This window comes from Notamacropus eugenii, chromosome 6, assembly GCF_028372415.1.
Source record: "Notamacropus eugenii isolate mMacEug1 chromosome 6, mMacEug1.pri_v2, whole genome shotgun sequence".
NCBI lineage: Eukaryota > Metazoa > Chordata > Mammalia > Diprotodontia > Macropodidae > Notamacropus > Notamacropus eugenii.
In genome coordinates this window covers 344,443,223-344,469,104 of record NC_092877.1, presented here as the reverse complement: position 1 = coordinate 344,469,104, position 25,882 = coordinate 344,443,223, and the positions used below count along the sequence as shown (strand labels likewise).

Genomic DNA, 25,882 nt, shown 5'->3' with positions numbered 1-25,882 from the left:
ATCCTGCACAATATCTTGCTCATAGTATGTGCTTAATAAATATCTGTTGACTTGAAGAACAGTAATCCTTTATCATTTAGGCTTCGTTCTAAACTTTTGAAGCTCATTGCATCAAGATTAATTTTTGAAGTTTTGGAAGTGGTCATCCTGATAGGGTATAGAGCTCTGGGCTCTGGAATACCTGAATTCAAATCCAGCTTCAGACACTTACTAAGTGTGTGACCTTAGGCAAGTCACTTAAACTCTTAATTTCTATGTTCTCATTATACAGATGAGGAGGTTAGACTTGACGGCTTCTCTAAGCTCTATAGCTAACATTCTTGAGAGTATTTCTTTTGGAGGCAATCGGGATTAAGTGACTTGCCCAGGGTCACATAGCTAGTAAGTGTCTGAGGCTAGATTCAAACTCAGGGTCCTTCTGATTCCGGGGCTGGTGCCCTGTCCACTGCACCACCTAGCTGCTCCCTTCAAAGGTATTTTCAAATGGATTCTCTGACAGGATGAACTCTGTCCCCTCCCCCCTTGCCCATCTTGATTTCCCTCCTCTAGATGGCATCTGATTGAAAAAGGAATATTTAATAATTAAGTACCAGAGAATCATAAAATTGAGACTGGAAAGAACCTCAGGTGTCATGAGGTCCATCCCCTTCCTTTTAATGAAGAGGAAACTGAGGTCCAGAGAGTTGAAGGAATTCATGGAAGTTAATAAGAAGCAGAGCCAAGATTTGAATCTAGGCCCAAAGACTACAAATCCAACCCATGTACTGTGCCCAAAGTCCCTGTTTTGAACGAAGCAGTTTTACTTCTCCATCTCTTTCATGAGATCTTCAAACACCACTTGAAGCCACAGATAAAGTTTATTTGAAAACATACTTAAAAATCACACAGATATAAATACCATTTAATAATGTCGAAAAAAAGAAGAGGAAGGCATGCCTCTGATAATAGTACAAAAATACTACATTAGCATTAGTGCTTTGCAAATGAATAAATGAAACACATAGATAGAGAAACAGGTCATTTTCTTGTGAGTAATTGTGTCTTAAAGAGCAGTATTCACTTGCCACAGATCTGGGCTCATCTATCTGATCAATGTCACATGAAATGTACAGATGGAAGTTCACCGAGGATGAGGAAGGGGTTGTCTTTAACCCTCCATATTCCTTCAGTAGACTTAGAGATCCCTTAACTGGGGTCCATATTATTGTTAGAAATGGAATGTAAACATTTAGATGTCACTTTTTCTTTGCTATATGTATGGGCAGAAAACCAGAGCTCAAAGCTGGTACAGGAAATATGTTCCCAGCTTCTTGAGCATGAGGGAGAAGCAGCAGAGACAGCAGCATGTCTTTCAAAACTATATATTTGTTGATTAGTCTAGAGAGGCAATATTGATAGATATACAAAATATATTAGAAACATCTTGTTCTTTCTAAATGTGTAATAAATGTTTGTTATAGATAGTAAAAAGGTGCCTAAATTGGACAATTGGTTTTCCAGCCCCCAACCAATGTAAACAAATTCTGGTGATGGAGAATGAAGAGATTTGGGGTTCTATGGAAAAGGGAGACTAGTGGAAGGAAATCAACGACCCTTTGGATTCTTTGTGTTTTCTGGCCATTCTTAATGAGTCCTGTTTCCGTTCCCCAGTATTTGCATGCAATACAAAACTGTGAGGTTATCCATTCAGAGAACACATGAGATCTTAGTGATATGTGCTCCCTGACTTCAATTTCCAAAATGACAAGGTGGGTATGTGTATTCTTTTCTCTCTGAAGAAAGTCAAATGGAAGGAAGAAGAATTTTTTTATATTTGTGATGTAATTTTGTGTACAGATTTCTCTAGATGGTCTATTGAGACTTCGAAATTCTTGCTGAGATTTGGACGAAAAGCCAAGATGGTTGGCTTTTTCTTTCCTCCCTTGGAGAAGCTCCCTAGGAAATAGTCCTAAACCACAGACACTTTTTTCAAAACAACAATTCAATTCCACAAGCATTTATTAAACACTCTGCCAGGCACCATGCTAAGCACTGGGGATAGAAAGAGAAAAATAAAAACAGATCTTGCCCTCAAGAATCCCATATTCTGTTAGGACATAAGAACTCTTCTTATACATGTTTCTTCCCATATGATGTTACATTAAGAAGATAACAAAAGCTTTGTTTAAAGAACCAAAAGATAATTGGTTATGCACCTCCTGTTTTTTCTTAATTTTGTACCTTAATTTTCAATTAAATAGACTTTACTCCATGACAGAAAACTTTAAAAATTAAAAAAATGTTTTTAATCCTTAATTGTGAGGGGGCAACATATTTGGTACTGGGATGCTTACAAGGCTATGATCAACATTGAAATCTTTGAGTTCCCTTATACTGGGCATTACTCTTTCTGTTTAATAGCTGTTTCCTTGCCAGTGCAGGGGGCACACTTGGTGGTGCTTTGTATATATAAAACAGGTAGGAGTTAACATGATGAACAGCGTAGAGAGCCCTTGGAGAATGCCCAGTTTTTCTGGCCCCTCCTGGAATGCACTATTTTCAGACATTCTGACAAAAGGCTGGTCACCAGGGGCTCATAGATACAGTTAATAAGAGCTGACCTTTCTAGAATGTGTAAAGGTTTGCAGAGCACTCAACATACATAAACAGCCCTCTATAGCCACCAGGGCTGGGGAACAGAAGGTGGTGGGACAGCTGCTATAATCCATCTGGAAGATGTCATGGAAATGAAAAGGGCTATTTATCTTGTGATGATTTTCATCTGTGTCCCTCAAACCCCAACCTCTCTACTTGGTGAGGAATTGTATTACCCAGGATGGCCCTGAGAATGCCAGTCTAACAATACATCACCTCTCAGAAGTAGAAATGGACTTAGATATGCCAAGCCTGGAGCATTCTGGAATGTGGCCTTCAGTGAGCTTGGATATCTGATAGCATTCAAGGTCATCAGAGCTTCTGGTTCAAAGTCTGATGTTTCTAGAGGCCATTGTCAGAGGTCTATACATGTTTAAAGACCCTGTGTTCTTGAGGGCCTGACTGGCCCTAGAATCAACACAATGGGAAACCAGATGTGAGGATGACCTGTGAAGGTTAGTGTGAGTGAACCTTTGTGAGACCATCCAAAGGGTATTTTTACATGGAAAGCAAATGTGAAAGAGATGACATGGTGTTTGTACCAATGTCTCCTAATGACCTGGTTTAGGAGTGAGGAAAAAAAATGACCTAACCTAGAAGTTCATGTCATGCACGTTGTAAATTTACATTCAGTTCAGTTAAGTTACCTTGCATGCTTTGGTTAATATGCGAGTAGGTTGGTGTGCAAATACTAATGCATGCAATATTTTGGTACCTGAGGTTATATGCTTTATTGTCAAAAATCCCCTTTGTTAGAAACCATATGTCATTGTCCACCTACGAACGTTCTTTAAAAATAGAGATTATGTATATTTATTAGTTCAAAATGTTAGTTTCATTTTAGCTGGAGTATAAATACTGTGATGAAGGAAACTGGATCATAGTAAATTTAGGACAAGGAAGTGAAATTGAAAATATTTTACAGAGTTGAAATTGTGTATATATAACTGTGCATGCTTGCACACACGTGTTGTGGCTTATAAAATGAAAGGCCTTCTAAGCAAGAGGACATGAGCCCACCTAGCATTCAGAGTACCCTGTTATCCAAAAGGCTCTGGAATCATTAGGATGCATGCCAAGTAGGAGGGAAAATAACTTACACAGAATTCCATCCAGTCCCGTGGTGCTGCCCCCAAGAGGAGGGAATATGCAATTAACATGGAAGGAGAAAGATGAAATCTACTTTGACTCTTCTAAAAAAGTAATCAGTGGGAGGCTGGAGATTCTATGGACCCCATTCTAGCTGGGGCATGGCCAGTCATGATTGTAGTCCAATCTCATTGGACTCATTAGGGAGGGTATGCAAGAAAATCTATCTGGCCCCTTGGGCCACACATGACAACAATCAGTGTGGTGGGGGTTTTCCTTCCAGAGTGGAGGACAGAACCATGCAAAATCCGCTAACTTGATGCACCTTCCAGTGTAGCATGGTTCAGATGTCATCATGCCTGAAGGAAATTCAGGTATTGCCAGTGGACCTTATGAAAAGAGTCCATTAGGAGAAAAAACATTGTTCATAGTCAACTAAAGGAGGACCATGGTTGCCAAGAGTTTATCTTTCTTTCAGGTGCAACAGGAAGTGATCTGGAGAAAAAGGTGAGGTGAATGACTAGAAGAGTGGGGTCTTTATATCTCTTTATTTTTCCTTCTCCTCTTACTCCTACCCTTCCTCTTCATCCTTTTATTCCTTTTCCTATTTCTAGTCTTTCTTTCCTCTTCCTCCTTTCCTTTTACTCCTCCTCTCATTTGCCGTTCCTCTATCTATGCCTGATCTATTTGTCCTTCTTTTCCTCCTTCTTGTCTTTCTCTTGTTCACATTCTTCTTCCTCTTTCTCTTTTTCTTCTTTCTCTTATTCCTCCTCCTATCCTTTCTTCTCTTCTTCCTGTTACTATTCTTTTCTCCCTTTCCTTTTCTCATATTCTTGCTTTTCTCTTATTTCTGTTCCACTCCTATTCTTGCCTTCTTCCTCTTTTTTCTACTCCTATTTTTCCTATTTCTTTTCTTTCTCCTATTCTTACTTCTCTCTTATTCTTGCTCCTTTCCTATTCTTTATTCTCCACTTATTTCTTTTCCTAATCTTTCTACTTTTTCTCCTGTTCCTATTACTTTTTCTCCTTCATTCCTTCTTTTATCCTTGTTCTATTATTTTCTTCTTCCTCTTAGCCCTCTTGGCCCTATTCTTTGTTTTTTTCTTCCTCTTTCCTGATAAATATTATCACAATATTGGCAAATATTTTAAATTGTTAAATACTTTAAAAGAGGCAGAAACAGCTTCCACTCCAACTAGATCTAATTCATTCGATTCAGCACACATTACAAATATTCTCTGCATTTTCTCCTCAAATAACTGACAAATTCAGCACCCGTGAGCAACCACAAGGAACTATTCCACGGTCTGGTAGAAGGATACCACCAAGTAATATCCCTTAGACTAAGGTCCTCTATTATGCTTAGAAACTTAAAGAAATAATTACACAAACACAGGGTCCTCTTTTCAGGGGTCAGACAACTCCAATCTGAAGGATATTCAGGACACAAAACTTGTCTTTTCAAAAACAAAAGATATTTGAATGGCATTCTGCTACTCAACTTGGATCTCATATTAAAGACATTTCTGGTTTAAAAGAAACCTGAACATACATTTTAAAAAGACTATGCATACAGCTAAGCCCATGGGAATGTCTTACACTTAATTTTTGGTTATTCTTGAGATTCTGTAAATATTTGCCTTTGCTACATGAATTATATGGAAAAATAATTTGAACATGTGTCTCTCTCATATATCTGCATCATCATTCGGGATAGCCTAATAGGCGCAGTTCTCTAAAATCCCTGTGTTTTGTAAACATTGGGCAAATTTAGCACAATTAGCCTGGGTGTTAATACAATAGTTAAGCCACTGGTAGGAACAGATCTATCTACTACTGTAAAATGAATGGTTACGCTTACTGATGTCTAGGTTCCCTTGCAGGTCTGAGTCTACAATCTCCAAGTCTATCATCTAAATCCATAATCTCTTCCAGTTTAAAATTATCTTATCTCTGTACCAAAACATTTCAAGACCCTGAAAATTCATCACTACGTCAACTTCCACTAATTTCCACAAATGAAATAAAGCAATAGAAATCCATTCCTCATGGCATTCGTTTGTGGATATGTAGTTCTCAAAGGCTTCCAATGTAGCATGTAGCAATTATTAGGATTTCAATTTTCTCTCAAATTGAAGATTAGTATTACAAGGGGAGTAATTGTGATGGTAGGTTTAAACCATAAACTTTTGGGGGTGCTTAAATAGTCTTTCACTTAAACAACTTGCACACTGTATGGACAGCAATGCTAGATTTGAAGCCAGAGGACCCAGACCCTAGTTTTGCTACTTATGACTCATTGGACATTGGGAAAGTTACTCTATTTGTTTGGGTTACAGTTTTCCCATCTATAAAATGATGGGGACTAGCTGGTTTCTATGGTCCCTTCCAATGTTAACAATCTGTGATTCTACTGCATTATAAAAGGTCTAACTTAGTATGGAGGAAGAGCTTCCTTATAGGATAGATGGATGAACATTGGACTGTGCTAACATGGAAGGTGAGGAAACTTTTTCTGTAGGTGTTAAAAAATGTGCAAATAGATACCCATCTAGATTACATGGTGTGGTTTTCCCTGGAGCAGGCAGATGGACTAGTTTAGGACCAGGCAGTCAAGGTAACAGGTAACTATTGGTTGCTTTCTACCTTTTCTCTTTTATTTCTCTCACTCTCTGTACCTTCTTTTATTCTTTCATAATTCCACTCCTTTTCTATCTTGTCTTCCTTTTCCCCATCCATATAACACCAGCCTGCCATCATATTGCTGTGGTTCTGTGTCTGAAATTTGAAATCACAAGTCAGCTTACTTCCAGGGCATGGTGCCCTTGATGAGATGGCTGCCCTCAATATTTTGCCTTCAGAAAAATGCACGTTGATTTCTATAAAAGGGAACTCTAAGAACTTATAGGTTTCATAGATTTTTAAGCTGGTAGGGGACTTTGGGATCATGTTCTTCAGTGTGCAAGAACTGGTCAACTCTGCCCTTCCCCTCATCAGTGAAAAGAGTGATAAATTTGGAGTTAGGGAATCTGGGTTCAAATCCTAGCTTTGGTCACTTACAATCAGTGTGACCTTGGACAGGTAACTTCTCTGGGCCTTATCTTAAAATGAAGTGGTTAGATTAGATGACTTTTAAATTCTCTTCCAGCTTTATAGCTATGATCCCATGATCTGAAGCTTCATATTCACATTAGATTCTTTTTTCTTCTTCTCAGCCATCTACCCAATCTAAGGTTAGAGAAGCTTGCTGTCTGGGACTGGGGCATGCATTTCTTTTTATTTCTCTATGTTATATTTGGTGTTGGAAGACTTGGGTTTGAATTCCAATTCTGCTATTTACTACAATGCTAACCTGGGTGAATTGCTTCCTCTCAGCCTCACTTCCTTCATATGTATAATGCGGTGGTTAGACAAAATGATCCCATGAACCTCAAGCTGTGGATTTCTTGAATTGTTTTAGGTAGCTCCTTTTGGTGTGATTGGATAACCATGAGTGCATTTGACAGAACTAATAAGGAAAAAGCTACCATAGTTTTAGGGGTTTTTTGGGTGGAGTGGGTGGTGATATGAAGCCAGGGTTGGAGGAAGAGACAAAAAAAAAAAAAACTACAGGAAACATGAATATATGCTGTTCCAGAATATTTGCTCCCAAATAAAACAAAACCAAAAACTTTAATCAGTCAAGCAGTGAATTGAATGCAATAAGACTTTAGGGGAGCTGAGTACATTCTAGGATCATGGAAGCATAGTGTTTCCTAATTAAATGAAACCTCTCCACAGTAAATGAGAAATCTCAGGGACACTTAGGGCACTTGGGCAACTTGCCAAAATAAGGGCCAAGGTCAAGAAATGAACATTCCAAGGTCATCCACTGATTAGGCTGGAAAAGCCTGTGAGCTGTGCGGGCAAGTTGGCACCACAGTCCATTTCAGAATGCATGGTGGGGGCAGGGAGCAGCGCCAGCAGGGCAGAACTGAACCAACACTATTAGTTTTAGTCTAAAAAATGTATTTATCAAGGCTATGCCATTTAAAATATTAATATTAAAATGAACCATTGATACGCAGAGAAGCAGAGCAGATCAATGATGCCATTTAGATAAGATGTTATGAGAAACAGCATGGCATGATGGATAGAGAGTCAGCCTTGGAGTGAGGAAGACCTGGGTTCAAGTTCAATCTCTGATTCATACTGGCTGGGTAACTCTGGGCAGGTCTCTTAACCTCCAAGTACCTCCTAGGCAATTATCTAAGATTCCAAGATGCAGAGCATTTGCCCACCTGCATTGGTGAGAGAAGATTTCTCACCAAGGAATTCTGTACAGTGATGAAATCATAAGTCTGGACCTACACCTACCCCCCCTCCAAACTGCACCCCCAACAAACAATTGGGAGTTCAGCAACAGTGACCCACCCCCTTGATTCTCAGAGCTATGCTTCAGCCAAAGGTACTTGAAGGAATAAAGCTCTGTACATTTGGGTTGTGTAGGTTTTGAAATTATGTCAGTAAGAAAGTCTGTGTTTGAACGGATGCCTCCAGCCTGTTTTGTCTACTTTAAGAAAAACACTTTGTCAAACCCTATACCATGAGAACAGTTGTCAAAAATGACTATTTGGTCCATTGAGTGAACAACTGTGGCTATGTTCTGAAACCTTTCACTCTCAGGTTTAAAAGTGGAGAAACAACCCAAGAGCCTGGCAAGGCATAAATGATGAGATATTAAAGTGCATATGTACAGTTTTACTCCCCCTCAACCCCCACCCCCTATACCACCCTCCTGCCCCTGCCTCAGTCTGGGCTAGGAGCAGAAAAGGAAGAAAAAAAGCCTAGTACAGAAAGCTTGCTTTTGCCTGCAAAGCCAACTCTCTGAAATCAAACAGCAACTGTGAATGCTCCAAAGGAAACCGATCCCAGAGAATGCTGCCTGCCTTTCCCACCTGGCCAACCCACACAGTGTACGTGCCCTGTGGTCCAAGCTGGATTGTGTCCTGGGGAAGAGGCATTGTGGGAAATCCAGTCAGAGAACCAGTCTGTATTCCATGGCCCGAGGCAGTGCTTTCTTCTGTGTGGGTCTGATGGCCTAAAGGGATAGGGCCTTGGACAAATGTCAGCTGCCCTAAAGCTGGCATCTATGGCTTACAACACACTTTTAGTTGGTGAGAGTTGTTCCTCACCCACTGTCCATCTTCTTATTTGGTTTCATTTCTTTCTAGCCTTGCTTTGAATCCAAACTTCACACTATGTACAATGTTTTGTGCTTTTGAACTTGGACGGAAATTGGGCAGCGTTGGGAGGGGTTCCCTTGGGTTTCATGTCTGTGGTCTTTGAAACATCTGATTTCTCCTTTTGAAATTCATAATAAAATTGTTTTTGCAATTTGCATGACATTATAATTATTTTTTCCAGTGGCCTGGGAATGTGGGTGGTGGAATCACGTCTTCTTCATGGATCCAGGTTAAAAGCTCTTAGTAGAACATCCAAGTCCCCAAGGTTAGCTGCCTGAAATAGCTCGGGCTGGTCCATCATGGAGAGAGCAATCCTGAGGGCAGCCCAGATGTTGCCAGAAATGGCTGGATGGGGAACTTGTTGTTGGTTCCGACTCTTTCTTTGCAAACTCAGGGCAGTGAGGAAATTGCTGACTGCCTCCCTAAGGAAGAAGAAAAAACCAGACATTGAAAAAGGTAGCATTTCCCTAATAGATTCATTTTATGTTTTGCAGTCAAAGCTTTTGTTATTGAAGCATGAACTACCTCCCTACAGAGCAATAATTTTCTGCTACTAACATATTGTTCTTTTCCCAATGCGAGTGTAATTATGTTGCAATCAGAAATGTACCTTTGAAAGACTCTTTCCTTGCTACTTGGCATGTGGTATGTGACAGAGGGAGAGTGGTAGAAAAGATTAGGCTCCATCATTATGGATGGGACTGAGTGCTCCTCCCTCTTCATCCACTGCCACTGAAAGTGAAACAGTGTGGAATAGTGGATAGACCACTAGAGCTGGTGTCAGGAAGACCTGAGTTCAAATCTCACTTCAGATATTTATTAGCTGAGTGACCCTGAGCAATTAACTTATGCCTCATACGTAAGTGCCTCATGCCTCTATGCCTCATTTTCCTCACTTGTAAAAGTGTGATTAGAAGACTCTTAAGGTCTCCCCTGCTTTAAAGCTATGATCCCACTAGGCTACAGGGTAGGAAGTGTGACAGTTTTTCACTATTGTCTCTCTGGCACCTAGCCTTACACTAATTAGGTCACCAACAAATGTTTACAAAATTGAATTTTAAAATTTAATGCCACAAATATTTCTAGAGATGGATATGAATATGAGGTTGTCTTTCTGAGCACATGACATCAAGAATTTATACATTTTCTAAAGTCTAACTCCAAATCCCACAGTCCCCAGATCATAGAATTCGACTGTTTCATGTTATAGAAGAGATCTAGAGAGGAGACATGACTTGGCCAAAGTCATCCAAACTAGAAGCAATTCCTTATTTTTAGATCAGGCCAAGAGAACAGGAGTGACATGTCTGTGGACACATGGGAGAATTAGCAGTGAGTTGGGACTGGCAGGATGAGGGTACTTTCCTTCACAATATGATTCTTCTTTTCTTAGTACTGTGAGTCAAGAATTCCAGGATTTCACTCAGATTCAAAGAAACAGAAGAACTCTGGTGGGGAGGGAGGGACATAGAGACCAGCCAATCCATGATGCAGCACAACTTGGCTCCAACATTTTTTTCCAGCCTCATTATGTGATACTACACACTCTACAATCCAGTCAAACTGGCCTTCTCTCTGTTCCTTAAACACAAAACTCTCCATGCCTTTGCATTGATCATCTTCCATGGCTGGAATGCTTTTCTTCTTTTCCTCTGACTCTTAGACTCTACTTTTCTTCATAATTCAGTTCAAGTACCACCTTCTACATGAAGTCTTCCCTGATTCCCCAAACCCCCTGCTGCCAGTGTCCCCTCCTCACTAATGACTACATATTTTGTAACTACCTGTACAGAGATGTGTTGACTCACCTGGTAGGATGCAAGTTCTTCAAGAACAGGGGTCATTCTCTTTTGGTCTCTTTATCCCCTATCCCCATCATTTTACCTGCTTCTCATCCCTTTCCAAAGGCAGAACTCTGAGGCTTCTACTTTGACTTTTACCTATCCAAGAGGTAGAAGGGAGGGGTTGGCTCTAAGCACAATAAATGCATGCTGATTGGTTGCTGGGAGGGGGCTGAGCTCAAGGCCTTAGAGGTACAACCAAAGATCTTAGGGTGCACTAGAGTTTCACTCTTGCTTTTTAGTCTCTTCAAGGTGGGAAAAGTGGCCCAGTGCCTCATCAAGGCCTGTATCACTTCAAAAGCTATATGCTGGTATCATAGGGTATGGGCTGCTGTACCTCCATGGGAAGGGCTAATGCTAATCCATGAATCAAGGAATGCTGGAGCAATTTGCCAGAGCTATGCATATCTAAGGTCTTAGGTACATCCACTCCCTGTCTGTCATTGTAGGTGACACTTACAGTAGAAGCAACGTGTGGACTACCTTTGGACAGGAATGAGAAGCAGTAGTGGACCCACACAACAATTACTATCAAAAAAGACTTGTTGAGATGCTTATCAATGCTTAGGAAAATCCTGCTTCAGTTCAATTCATGTTTCTTAAGTGGTGATTCCCTTTGCTTCCCATGTGTCCCTAGCATGGAGTACTTCTATGTCATTTTTTTCTATGCACCAGTAAAGGGGCCATCTCCTGGCTACTTCTTAAAGAGGCCTATTCACTGAGTGGGCATTACCTCACTCTAAGTGAGCTCCTGAATAGACTTTGGCCTAAAGGGCCCAAGGTCTCCTATTGCATCCTGGGTCATCTCCAGTCATCCTGATGAATATCTGGTCACTGGATCCAGATGGCTCTGGAGGAGAAGTGAGGCTGGTGATCTAGCACAGCCCTCCCTCACTCAAAACAAAGTCAAGCGCAAGTCATGTCATCATTCCTCTGATGGCATGGTCTTCTTTGGCAACAAAGGATGAACACAGCAACACTTTGGGGGCTCTTGTATTTTAAAAAGCAGAGACAATTTCACATACTCAGAGGATCTAAATTCAAATTCTACCTCCAACTCTTAATGCATGTATAACTTTGGTCAAGTAACAACCTCCTTGAACTCTTGCTCCCTCATGTGTAAAATGGGTGGGTTGGACTAGATGGTGTCTGAGGTTTCTTCTAATTATAGCTATATGATCTTACGTGTTGGACATATTCTTTGGGGATATCTGCTTGACTAAACTTGTGGGCAGGATTTTTTCCCCTTAGAGAAGACAAAACTCTGAAAAACTCTATTTCTTAAATATATTTCCTTCATTTCCCCCATTCTCCTACTCCTCCAGGGCATCTACGTGGCATAATGGGTACAGTGTCGGGTATGGAGGCAAGCAGACTCAGCTTCCTGAGTTCAAATCTGGCCTCAGACACTTAGTAGTTGTGTGACCCTGGGCAAGTCATTTAACCCTGCTTGCCTCAGTTTCCTCATCTACAAAATGAACTGGAAAAGGAAGTGACAAACCACTCCATCTTGGCCAAGGAAACCCCAGATTCAGTCATGAAGAGATAGACATGACTATAAACTCCTCTGTGACACTAAAAATTTATTGAATAATATCTCCAGGGAGATAGAGAGAGGTCTGTAGTTACGATACTGGAAAAAAATCTGGACAAAAAGCACAAGCAGTTTTTAGAAATAAGTTTTTAAGAGCAAGCAATAATACTATAACTTCTTAGTTCTTTTTCCATTTACCAGTCTGTCTAGCAGCCCATGGTATCAACCTTTAGACTTAAATATTATCTATCTATCTATCTATCTGTCTGTCTGTCTGTCTGGTCTGTCTGTCTATCTATCTATCTGGCACTTGCTATGAAATATATAGTCTTAGAGAATTGGGTAGTTAAATGGTAAAGTGACTTGTTCAGGGTCACACAGTCAGTAGGTAGAAGTAGAATTCATATCTATGATATGAGACTACCTCTCTATTCACTACATCATGCTCTCTCTCTCTCCCTCTCTCTCTCTCTCTCTGTCATATAACCATACATACACATGTATGTTTTTGGGTCCAGATTTGCAACTTCCTTGGTAAAGAACTTGGTGTGGAAATTCAAATTCAACAGATGATAGTAGAAAACTCATATTCATCTGTAACTTATAATCATAAAGGGTTGCTAAGAGGAAACAGACAAGTAGCTTCTTTGTTGGGGCAATTGTTTTGCATCAGTTAAACCTCTTTAAGAAATCATAATCATCAAAGACAATGTCCTAGCTCTGGTCCATTACTCATTTTTCAAAGTCAACATCTTGTTTAAATGATTTGAGATGGAGTTGCTTTATTCACATGCTTTGTGTTCCTCTTATCTTCATCCATCTAATTGGTTGGGGATCTTAACCTTTGCTCTAACAAATCAATAGCCTGCCTAGATGCAAACAGATGAGTCTGAAACAATGCCCACATTTTAAGATGCTGTTCAGTCTTATTCATGTGCAGTGCTTTCCTACTATCTTCTTTAAGAAAGCATTCATGATATGTAGGGATTGTGTTTTGGAATAGCCTACAAACCTCTAGCCCCTTCCATATTGTAATCCTGAACCATATTATCTGTCAGGGGTTGCAGGGTGGGGAGTGTGTGTGTGTGTGTGTGCATGTGTGTATCAATTACAAAATATATAAAATTAGAAGTTTTTAGTCTTTAAGTAGATACTATAATCTTACACTATGTAGATGATTATCTTGGGTATCCTCTAGGCCGCTACACTGGGAGTTGTTTTGCCCCAGTTGGCAGGGAGGATGAGCATTAGATTTAGCTTTTAACATTGTTTGTTTCCATGAGTTACCTGTAAGCTCCCAGGTTAATGCAGCTAATTCCCAAATTGTATCTGGACCGGATAAAGCCAGGCTGGATTTCCAGAGCTCGAGTATAGGCTTCAACTGCTTCCTCACTGCGGTCTCCATTGGCCAATGTGGCACCAAGGCGGTTCCATAATGAATAATCCTAACAACAAAGTGAGATATTTCTAATTTTGGTATAAGTCAGAATGATGGAGGAAACCATTTTTAAATATTTTCCCCTTAGAATAACGAAGATTCATAAAAGTTTTTCTAGGACTAGTTGTCATGAACTATGATGATATGACACAATGGGATTAAGGAAAATTTTGTGAACCTGCTTCCATTTATTAGCCAGTGTCCATAATTTGACATGCAAAATCTGCATTTCACTGGGAATTTCTTTCAATTAACGTTTCCATTTTATGCATTAAAACATTCCTTTTCTCCCTCTTTTTTTTTAGGGTATAAAATATTAACAGCCAAAGTAATACCTCATAAATACTGACCATCTTAAACTGTTAAATATGTGTGTGGAAGGAGTATGGCCTGGGAAACTTTAATTACTGTAATGCAATTTCATTAATTCAATTCATCTTAATTATCTACTATGTGCTAGGAACTAGAGCTGCAAATCCATCAATAACATTTAGTAAGCACCTACTATGTGCCAGGAACTGGGATTACAAATCTATCAACCAGCATTTATTAAGCAACTATGACATGCCAGGAACTGGGGTACAAATCAGCTAAGTGGTATTTATTTAGTACCTACTATGCACCACTCACTACTCTAGGTACTGGGGATACAAAGACAAAAGTGAAACAGTCCCTGTCTTGGGGGTGGGGAAGTGGGAGATCCAATAAATGAGTTGCACTTGCCTCTGGCCGAACTGTTAAGGCAGCGTTAAATGCATCTATTGCTCGACTGAATTCTCCACTCAGGTGGAATAGCACCCCCAGGCCGGTCTGCAGGTCAGGGTCGATCATCTCTCCATTCTGGTGGGCAGCTTCCAGGTACAGCTCCTTAACTCCTTCTAGGACTGAACTGGAGGGGAGTTAAACACAAATCATAGGGGCCTTCAGAATATTCTTCCTCATCCCACACTGTCCCCAGCCAATGAGGTAATGTTTGTAAAGTGCTTGACAAACTTTAGGCCAGTATATAAACATCAGGTGCTATTATCAGTCACAAGGAAAGGTCTTCTGCCTACATCAGATCCACAAAACTGCCCAGTTTTTTTAGGAGGTGGTGATAAGCTTCACAATCCAAGAACTGAACATTTCAGTCTGCTTTTGGACAGCTCTGCTCATTAGGAAGTTTTTCTTAGCACCAAGCCTAAATTTAGCTCTTTGTACCACTCCTGGTTCTGCCCTCTAGGGTCAAGGAGATGGGTAATCACACACAAAACAATCCTTCATATACTTGAAGACAGTTATCAATATCAGACTAAATTCAGACCAAGTTTAAAAATACCCATTTCATTCAACTGATCCTCCCATGTCAGGGGCTTGGAGAGCTTTACCATGTTGGTTGCCCTCCATTAAACTCTTTTCAGTTTATCAGTGCCTTTCTTTAAATGTGATGCCCAGAACAACGAGATACTACAGTTGTAGTCTGAGCAAGGCAGGGTCAACTAAGACTATTGCTTCCTTATTCTCATTTTCTTCTGATCTTGCAAGAGAACCAGTAGAGCATTCTCCTGTCCATGACAACACCTCACTACTGATAACCAGTCCGTCTTCCTTCCAACGCATAAAATAAAACAAGAATGACATTAAAAAAATCAGAAGCTTGGGGATTTATCTCAATGTTGCGGAAACAGTAGGAAAATTGGCTTCATTAAATTCTAAATCCCCTTAACAAGTGGAATTCAGAAAGTAGTTTGTGCTGCTAAGTTTTCTTTAAAAGATTCTAGATTGTACTCAAAGAGACCACTTGCATTAGATCTCAGAATTTGACCTTCTGGAGATAAGATCAAAAAAGCAGTAGACTTCTCTCCAAGAAAATGAGTGGATGGCATGCAGAATTTAGTCAGTTAAGTTGGAATTCAATTTGTGTTTCAAGAAAATGGGGTCTAGGGCTTTCATTCACATTTGTGAATCAATTTCCTCAAACCACAAATCCACTTAGACTCCTGGGTAATTCTTCAGCATCTGCCTAGGTTAGATTACAGTGGGGGAAAAGGTCACTCTGGAGGAGTAAATGAAAATGCATAGGGGGAATTTTCATCTGTACACAGGATGGCCTTCAAAGAAAAGATATTTTTTTTGGATTTTGGACTCCAAGCAATCTTCCTTCTTTTTTTAAAGCATGATATGTAAACCCTTGCTATTGATACCCTTGAACATTACAAAATATGTGCTCATTTTCACTCAGACATTTTGTTTCACTAAGATAAAGCTCCAAAGATGACATCTTTATGATGACTTTATTTAAAACCATGAGAAGGAATTTGCAGGATTTTTAGCACCAAGTTTCCCCATTCTCCCAGCAGCATTTTGGATTTTGTGAATGATTTATCTCTAAAAAAGCTGAGGTTCCTCAGGGAGATCATTTCGGATTTTGCCACAATTTAACTCATCGTCCATGTAAAAGCTGAGGTGTTGATATTAATTATATTTTGCTTTAGACAAGCTAAAATATCAAAGATTTTGGTTTAAAATATGGTAGGCACACAGATGTCTTTTGAGATTGTTCGTTGTGAATCATGTTTTAAAAACTTTGATTCAATGCAATTTCACCCAGTTAGTATTTATTAAGTATCTGTTGTGTGTTGGGCACTGTGATAGGGGCTGGGGATACAGGGAAAATAATAAAAGTTCCTGCCCTTGAGGAGCTTATATTCTAGTGAGGATGAGCACAGCTAAGCAGAGCCCTGGATTTGGAGAGAGAAGAACCAGGTTCCAGATCTTGCTTCTGTTACTTACTAGCTATGTGACTTTAGGTAAGTCATTTACCTGTCTGCTCTTCAGGTTCCTTATATATAAAATAAGAGGATTGTACTAGAGATAGTCTCTAAGGCCCTTCCAGCTCTGCAGCTGTGACTTATCATAGTCTATGATCTGGAGGTAAATGCAAGATGATTTGAGGAGAGAGCGATCACTAACTTGGAGGTGGCACCTGAGTGGATCTTGGAAATGAAAGATCCTAAGAAATGGAGGCAGAAGTGCATGCAGGGATGGGACACAGCCTATGTAAAGACACGGTGGCAGAAGATGGACCATAGACCAGACCAGTTTGGCTGAAACATAAAGGAGAAATAATGTGAAAGGTCTGGCAAGGAAGGCTGGAGCCATATTGTTTGGAGCCTGAGACAGCAAGCTGGGGAGTTTGTATGTCATCATAGCAGCAATAGGCAGCCACTTAAGATACCCAGAACCGGGATCATGTTTAGAAAGGCTGAGTTCCAATCCAATGGTATCTTATCATTTGCTTTTTTAACTTAGAAGATGCTTTTCTGGAAGGAAACTTTACTAAAACCCATTTTGGAGCAGTCAAGTGGGAAACCTTAACTCAGCTCACATGCAACCTTCTACACGAAACCTTTCTGGCTCTCCCCTTTCCCCTAGCTCCTACTACCCCTCTTCTATCACCTTGTGACAATTTTGTATCTGCCTGTACATGGAGATCTTGTTTTACTGATAGAATGTAAGCACCTGGAGGTCAGGGATTGTTTCAGTTGGGTCATTGGAGCAGACAATTAAGAAATGTTTGTTGATTGACTGCAGGCACTTAGTAATTAGGTAAAACACTGAATAGGATACCTATCAACTGGCGACTTAGACATCCTTCGGGTTGGACCTGGAGACGCCTTTTTGTTCTTCACCAAGTATTTATATTTAGGATTTTGCTTAATCCAATTCTTCAGAGAACTGCAAGCATCTTGTTGATGACCGGTATTGGTGTAACTCACAGCCAAGGCCATTAGAGCCTTCAGGTTGTTGGGTTGTAATTCTAAGCACCTGAGAAAAGACAAAGAAAGTTATTTTATCATTTTTAACAGATAAGAGTCTAGCAATTCTTCTGATAATATACTGGCTTTGTTAACCAATCTGAATTGTACAACTAAGTTTGACAAGCCTTTGGAGGAATTGTGAGTGGGGAGCGGTATAGGAGAAAGAGCCCTGGCTCTTGAGTCAGAGGATCTGATGCTTACTGTCTGTCTGACCTTGGACAAGTCCCTTGATACCTACTTCCCTTCCAATTTTCTTCTCCAACCCCCACGTCCATCCTGAGCCTCTGTTTCCTCATTGGTAGAATGGAGAGAGAAGAGCGGACTAGCTAGCCTCTGGGATTCCCTCTAGCTCTAGAGATAAGCGAGCATAATGGCTAGGGCACTGTACTTAGAGTCAGTAAAACCTGAGTTCGAAGCCTATCTCAATTACTTGCTCCTGTATCACCCTGGGCAAGTCACTTACTTCCTTCATCTTCAGTTTCCTCATCTATAAAATGGGAATAATAATAGCACTTCCGTCATACGATCAAATGCGAGAACACATGTAAAGTGCTTTGCAAACCTTAGAGTGACATAGAAATGCTAGCTACGATGATGATAACGATGATTATATCATCCTACAAACCAGATATACTATTTACCTATATGGAAATTATGACTTTTCTTAGGTTTTTTAAAAGTACACTTAAACTATAACCTTCTTAATTCCAGGTTGGTTTGCCTCACACTAATCTTTTGTGTGTGTGTGTGTGTGTGTGTGTGTGCGTGTGCGTGTGTGTGTGTGTGCGTGTGTGTGTGGCAATCACGGTTAAGTGACTTTCCCAGGGTCACACAGCTAACCTCATGCAATCTTAAAAAAGTTTTAAAAATTGGGAGTGAGTTGGGTTGGAGCATGGCCCTTCCCCCACTGTCATACTTTAGTTTCTGTGTGAGGAAAGGAATATCACCATTCAAATTAGTACCCTGTCACACAGAATCTAAACATACATCTAACCAAATAGAAATACAAGCTTATATCTATTCCTGGACAGTTTCTGCGAGGGAGGCTGGGAAATTCCCATCATGCTAGATGACTAATTAAAGTTGGTAGGAATGTCAAGTCACTGGTGTTCCTCTTTTCTCTCTTTTTTAACCAACATTAGAATTTTATTAATTTATGGAATTCTTAGCAAGGAAACTGCTTTTCCAATGCAGATCAGCACCTGATTGGCAACTTCCATAGCCTCAGAGAGTTACCTGGCAGTAAGGGGAGGTTAACTGATTTTCCTAGGACTCCACAGACAGCAGGTGTCAGAAGAGTGACTTGAACCCTGGGCTTCCTGACTCCAAGGCCAGGTCTCTGTCCAGTTTGCTTTTTATCTATAATAGGCCCACCAATATATGGAGGACTATGTCTGATCGCTCTCTAGGACAATCCTGACCATCTGGAAGCTAGAAAGCATACAAATCATCTTCACAGGACATTTACTTCAGCCTTGGTGCTATGACCAAACAATCCATGGCTACGTAATGGCACCATGATACAAAAGTAAGAATTTTTGTTTCTGGACAAATTCTTTGTTTCTGGATATTATCAGCATCAACAGCTACAAACATTTGTTGGTTCCCAGGGTGGAGGATGGTTGTGTGCTAGGCACTGGGCAGGCAGATCATATTAAGCTAAATCATTAGCGGATTTGGGGATACATTGCTTTGGCTGTGTAGATAACTAACCTAATCGAATGCGTAGATAACCTAATTAGGGGATTCAGTCTGGGGGTTTATGATGAAAGATAAATGCATTAGGAAGAGGGCTGTAAATAGCATAAGGCAAATTTGCCATCTTACCATAAATACTGTATTTATAGATGAGATAATTATACTTCTAAATTCCTAAAAATCAGATCAGAAAAGACCAAAAGGAGCTAGCATTCAGGAAGGAATAAATAGAGTTAAGTGCAAATCATACATGCATACAGACTACAATTTCCACTACCCCTTACAATGTATATAGTATGTGTATATGAGTGACAGTATAGAATAATGAATGAATTGGCTTCAGAATCAGAAAGACCTGGGTTCATGTCCTATCTCTGACACATACTGGATATTTGACCTTGGAGGAATTCACTTGCCTTACCTGGGTCTTGTTACATGAAAGGGTTATACCAGATGACCTGCAAAGTTTCTTCTAGCTCTAAATCTATGATCCTAGGTTTTGAAGTTATAGACCAATTTCTAACCTTCACTGATCCAGGGAATCTCCACACCAGATGTTCTTTCTACCCATGAAACCACAGTCCTGGACACACACATGATTACACAGTATCGCAGGCACAGAGCTAGAAGGGACCTCAGAGGCCATCTGGTCTTAGACCTTCTTTTTACAAATGGGGAAATGGAGGCTCAGGTAGGTTAAGTAACTCATCCAAAGCCACACAGTAAGCGATCATCAGTGGTGGGATTTGAATCCAGGTTCCTGAACTCCAAAACCAGCTTTCTTCTTTAGAGATTCTGGAAGATGGGAACTGAGAGACAAGGGCACATTTTCTCTCTTGGGTCCCTTAGGCTGTCATCACACTGAACCTGTTTTGAGGGAAAGGTCTTCGTAGGGTATAGAAATGTTGCTATTTCCCACAGAGACAGGAACAGGACACTATTTTTGATCTAGCTTTTGGGTGTTAGGTGTAAGCGGTATTTCTACTCTCTAGTAAAAAAAATATAATTAAAGAACACTTGAAACAAATCGAAGAGAAACAGGAAGAATCCATTAGCGAGAGCCTGCGGTGTCCCTGGATTTACACTTAGCTTCATCTACCTCTGGAGGGCGACGATAGCAGCTTGCTCATTTTCGTTCTCTGCTTGAGTTACCCCCAGAAACTGCCAGGCCTGTGAAAACAAAACCTGACGTCAATGTGGCGTGGGGACCCAGAGGAAACCAGCCCTCCAGGGGTGTGAGTGCTGGTTCACTCTGTCCTCAGGGCTACGGGTTGCTGAGGATATTCCAGCAATAAGTGAGAGAGGTCATATCCATTTCTTTAAATTATCCTGTGGCGGAGATTCATGGAATCTTGGAGTTGGCAGGGACCCAGAAAATCAGCCAGTCTGACATTTAACCCACTGCAAGAATGCCCTCCATGTCACAGGTTCCCTAGGGACCTCAGCAGTTAAGTAGTGCTACCAGCCTAGTTTGGAGACAAAGAATGGAAACTGGGACTATTGAGTGAATTGCCCAAAGACATACATTGAGGAAGAATCTGAGGGAAGATTTGCACCCAGGACCTTTGATTTCAGAGCTAGGATGGAGGAGGTTCTGTTCAGGCAGAAGCTTCTGAGTACTTTTTCTTCTGGACCACACTGTCTAAGTGCCATCCCAGTCTCTCTTCAAACACTACTGAGTTGTGTGCCAGGAAGGAATTTACAGATGCCTTCTTTGGTTAAAGAAGGGCTAAACTCAAGGGAAGGCAGAGCCTTAGATACGCACTGGAAGATATAGATACATATTCCATTATATAACAATATAACATATCATTATAAAAATGTATATTTACATATGTGTTATATATACATACTCATACATTTCCTAAAAACACACACACACATATTTTTCTTTTTAGTCCAGACTTAGGATTTTATCAGGGCAACTAGGTGGGCACTGGACCTGGAGTCAGGAAGACATGAGTTCAAATGTGACCTCAGACACTTACTAGCTATGTCATGTGGCCCTGGGCAAGACACTTGATCTTGTTTGCCTTAGTTTTGGCATCTATAAAATGAGCTGGAGAAAAAATGGCAAATCACTCTAGTATCTTTGACAAGAAAACCCCAAATGGCATCAGGAAGATTCAGACGTGACAGAATAATTTTATCAGGGCACGGAGTTCTTAGTATGGAACTAAACTCATTAATGCATATTGGCAATTTAACCTATACACACATGTATGTATAAATGTATGTATATTTGCGTGTATATATATATGTAATATATATATACGTATATGTGGGTGTGTATGTATGTAGTCTAAGAGTGTTGCCTGGGCCACTGGGAGGTTGTGAGTTTGCCGAGCTCACACAGCTAGTAAATGTCAAAGGTTGACTTCACCTCACTGCCTCTCATACATCCTCTTGACTATAGAATCATAGAAATGAATGCAATCCCAGGGAGAGGATTTAGAGTGAGAACGGATCTTAGAGAGATTGTCAAATCTCCTTTTATGGATCATGAAACTGAAGCTCAGTGAGAGGAAATGACTTGGCCATAGTTACTCCCTGGAAGTCAAGTCAACAAGTTAATAAGCATTTATTAAGCACTTACTAAGTGCCAGCGATGCCTCAAGGAGCTTATAAGGAACAGGTCCTTTAACTCCAATATCTAGGATTCAAAAATCATCGAAGTTGGATCTCTCCCTTTTCACATGAGGTAGCCAAGGCCTAGAAATGTAAAATGACTTGCCCAAGGTCATCATATAGTATTATAGAAGCAGCCTCCTCTTCAGGCCTCCTGACTCTCATTCTGGTCATTATAACCTCCCAGAAATTCAAACTGTCTTTGCATTTCTGAAAACTTCAGTTAGGTGCTAGCAAGCGTATAGGAGAAGTACCTGAAATGAGACATTTGGGAGTCAAGGCCACTAAAGGACACAGACTCCACCAACAGTAATAGCAAAACCTTCTGAGTGACAGTAAGATTTTTTTTTTTTGCAGTGGTTTTCCTCCGTATTGGCCCAAGAACAGACTGATAAACATCTCTCCCAACAAAACCAAGGGGAAAACACTTAGATTCCCACTGACGTGTAATTACAACTTTATCTTCCTTTCCCTCACAGGTTATTTATTGTATATGCCAGATGGGCTTGAGCATTGTGAATAAAAACTGCTGAAGAGCGTTTTTTTCCTTCACCAGTCTCCCATCTAGCCTGTCTGTAATTCCCCCTTGTCCTTCCTTTATAAACAGCCTTTACATCTGCTTCCATTTTGGCTTCATGGTACAAATGCATTTGGAAAGCCTCTTAAGTTAAGATGGATGTGTGACCCTCTTCCTTTCTTTAGTGCATTGTGCAAGGCTTGGGATATGTCTATGTCACATGGCTCCCTTGAAAATTGGCTTTCTTGGGATCAGAAATTTAGAGCTAGCAGGGACCTTAGCCCCTCATTTTACAGATGGCTCGCCCAAAGTAAGTGGCAGAGATAGAGTTTGGACTTAGAGCTTCTGATCCCAGAGCCAGCTTTCTTTCCGTTGTGCCCTATTATATACCTGATGGACAGAGCATTGGGCATGAAATTGAGAAACCTCAGTTCTCTTCTGACCCTGCACTTAGGAAGGTCCCTTCATCTCTCTGACCTTCAATTTCCTTATATATAAAATGCAGGGGTTAGGCTAAGTGACCTCACCAGTTTCTTGGAAATGTAGTATAGTCTAACGAATACAGTGTTAGACGAGTCTACATTGGGCTGTATTTTTACACCAGATATTCACTGTATCACTAAATGACTTTGGGCATGTCACTTAACCCTTGTTTGCCTCAGTTTGCTCTCCTATAAAATGAGAACAATAATAGCACCTACCTCACAGGGTTCTGGTTAGGATTGAATGAGATAATGTATGTAAAGGGTTTCATAAACCTTAAAGAGCGGCAAAGAAATGCCAGATGCTATTTATCATTCCAGTTTTAAGGTCTTCAAGGGCTATCAACTTTGCATTATCTATAAGGACTTTGGCTCAGACAATAACCCCCTCTGCTCAGATACTTTAGTCCTCAATTTCATTATTTAGCTTTTTGGGGTGTGTGTATGTGAAGTCAGAATAAAGGCACAGTCACTGTCCATTAGGGATAGCAAGTGGGTATTGGAGGCTGGAAAAACAGAGGTTCAAGACCTTCCTATGACTGACTCAGTGACCTTCCATGAATCACTTTCAGTCCTTAGCGATCTAGGAAGTTTTCTAAGAAAACAAGAAGATAAATGACTAATCTGCATTTGTGGAAGGAGTTTCCATACCAGAAATCCCCCACATTAATAAAATCATAGGGCCACCCTAGTACCCTTCCCTATCAACTCCTTCACTACCAACTGGGTCCTTGGCAAAAGGCACTCCTTTGAGACCTTACCTTTGATCCCTGATGAAATGCTGCCCTTTTATAAGAATGCAGCCAATAGAATGATTTAAAGCATTTTCCATTTCCTTCAGACTTTCAATTCTACCTTCTACAAGAAGTTCTTGGTTCTTTCTGCCTCCATGGAATGGCCAGGACTGAGGGCCGTTCACTTGTGATCGCTCTTTCTTTTTAATCAATTTCAACACAACCGAACTTAGCAGCTCTTGTGCTAGCGCTTTCTGCCCCTTGCATGGCTCTCTAAATGTTTGTAGGAGTATTCTGTGCAGTTGGGTATTTCTCTTATTTATCATAGCACACTGAGAAACACCCCTGACCTTAAAGGCACAAAAAGCCACAACCCTGCGAAGCTGCAGACGCTACAGCAGGGGACCCTCTCTTGGGAGTCAGATCAGGGTCCAACCACACTTCTGTTACTTACTACCTGTGTGACCCTGAGCAAGTCACTTCTCATTAGGTCTCAGTTTCTTCATTTGCAAAATGAGGGAGTTTGTCTCAACAATGACCAAAGTCGCTTCCTACACTAGATCTATTATCCTCCATATAAAAAGTTCATCCTATAGCCTGGGAGCTGAGGCTAGTCTGCTAGGTTGGCAATTTGGATTTTTCCATCGTATTTCCTAATACAACTTTACCCTGACTTAAAAGAAATTTCTGCCTTTGTGCCTTAAAAAGCTCAATGCATCAAAGATCTTCATGACGGCAATCCACTCTTCTGAGAGTAGCACCTGCCCTTCAGCATTCTCACCCTCAGTTCCTTCTTCCCTCCTTTATTCCCTTTCTTTCCTTCCCTTTCTTCCCTTCCCTTCTTCCTCCCTCCTTCCTTCCTCTCTCCCTCCCTCCTTCCTTCTCTCCCTCCCTCCTTCCTTCTCTCCCTCCCTCCCTCCCTCCCTCCCTTCCTTCCTTCCTTCCTTCTTTCCTTCCTTCCTTCCTTCCTTCCTTCCTTCCTTCCTTCCTTCCTTCCTTCCTTCCTTCCTTCCTTCCTCTGGACCTGTAATTTCATTAGTGCAAGGAATTCTGGAGGCAGAATTTCCCTCTATCACTGAAGATCAATACCTACTTTGCAACTGATAGTCTTAGAGAGTGACCTGGGTCAGTGAAAGTTTAAGTGAATTGTCAAAGTTCACTGTGGACCAGTACATGTAAAAGATGGGACTTGAACCTTGGGCTCTTTGATTCCAATGCTAGATCTCTAGCCACTCTACAATAGCTACATTGCCTACAGCTTTTCTCTGGATAGGAGAGGAGATACCTCAGCATCCCCAGGGTCCTGAAGGATAGCTGCCTCCATGAACAGTATAGTGACAGGTAAGTCCCCTTCCTTCAGTCTTTTCAATCCTTCTTCAAAAGCTCCAGGCCAGTCTTTGAAAGGATTTTCTGTGTGAAAGTAGTACCCCTGTGACACACAGAAGAAAGAAGTAAATGATTTATTCATTCATCTAGTCTGAGAAGAGACCTTAATTCTCTGCATGACTCTTTCAATGATGCTAAACTACTCCTGAAGAAGTCTATCTTTTAAGAATTTATTTTACCCCTTTGATGATGTGTGGCTAAGAATTATGGAACATTTCACTCAGAAAACTTAAAACTACATCTGGCTAAAAGGGCAATGGAGAGAGGCATGGCAGGTGTATGTACCAGTAATGTTCTGTATGTAAAAATTACCATGAAAGGCTTCATCAAGTATATGTAAATTGGGCCAGAAAAGAAGGTGGCCTAGACACATTGCAAGAGTGAGGAGTTAACAGAGGAGCAGTCCAAGAATTGTGCTACTTATCAAATAATCAGCTAACATTTCATAAGTGCCTGCTCTGTGTCAGGAACTCTATTAGATACTGGGGTCCAGGAAATAATCAAAACACCAGAGGAGGACTTCAGAACATTGGTTAGGTCCACTGCTAAGATTCCTGAAAACATTACAGGCTTCAAAGGCACTTTAGGATGAACTGCTCATGCTAAAGATATTATGACTTCACTGCAATATCAAAATATGCTTACACTTTTTCCAGAGGATAGGTAACATGGTGGACACTTTAAAAAAATTTGGATCCAAAGTTTTTGGTTCTGTTTTTAAAACATTAACTACAGACCTAGGAATTCATGGGTGGTTTGGTTGACTGTCTGCTTTATTAATTTGTTTCCTGGGAGTTCCTATTAAGGGAATAATTTCTGAGGATTCCCCTTTGTCTTTTAATTTTTTTTTAAGGCACAGACAGAACACTTTGACAA

At 40.6% G+C, this 25,882-nt stretch overlaps 1 protein-coding gene across 3 annotated transcripts in view; it reads right to left on the bottom strand.

The window, feature by feature from the left end:
• Nucleotides 1-838: 838 nt before the first annotated feature.
• PEX5L (peroxisomal biogenesis factor 5 like) overlaps nt 839-25,882 on the bottom strand; it is a 193,663-nt gene continuing 168,619 nt past the window's right edge. For all 3 annotated transcript variants that reach the window (XM_072618406.1, XM_072618407.1, XM_072618408.1), the window contains 6 exons: nt 24,906-25,049; nt 20,359-20,429; nt 17,371-17,568; nt 14,485-14,650; nt 13,611-13,768; nt 839-9,370 (listed from right to left, as the gene is read on the bottom strand). In XM_072618406.1, the coding sequence (XP_072474507.1) occupies nt 9,166-9,370; nt 13,611-13,768; nt 14,485-14,650; nt 17,371-17,568; nt 20,359-20,429; nt 24,906-25,049 (942 nt within the window). In that variant the 3' untranslated portion in view covers nt 839-9,165. The remainder of the gene's footprint in view (nt 9,371-13,610; nt 13,769-14,484; nt 14,651-17,370; nt 17,569-20,358; nt 20,430-24,905; nt 25,050-25,882) is intronic.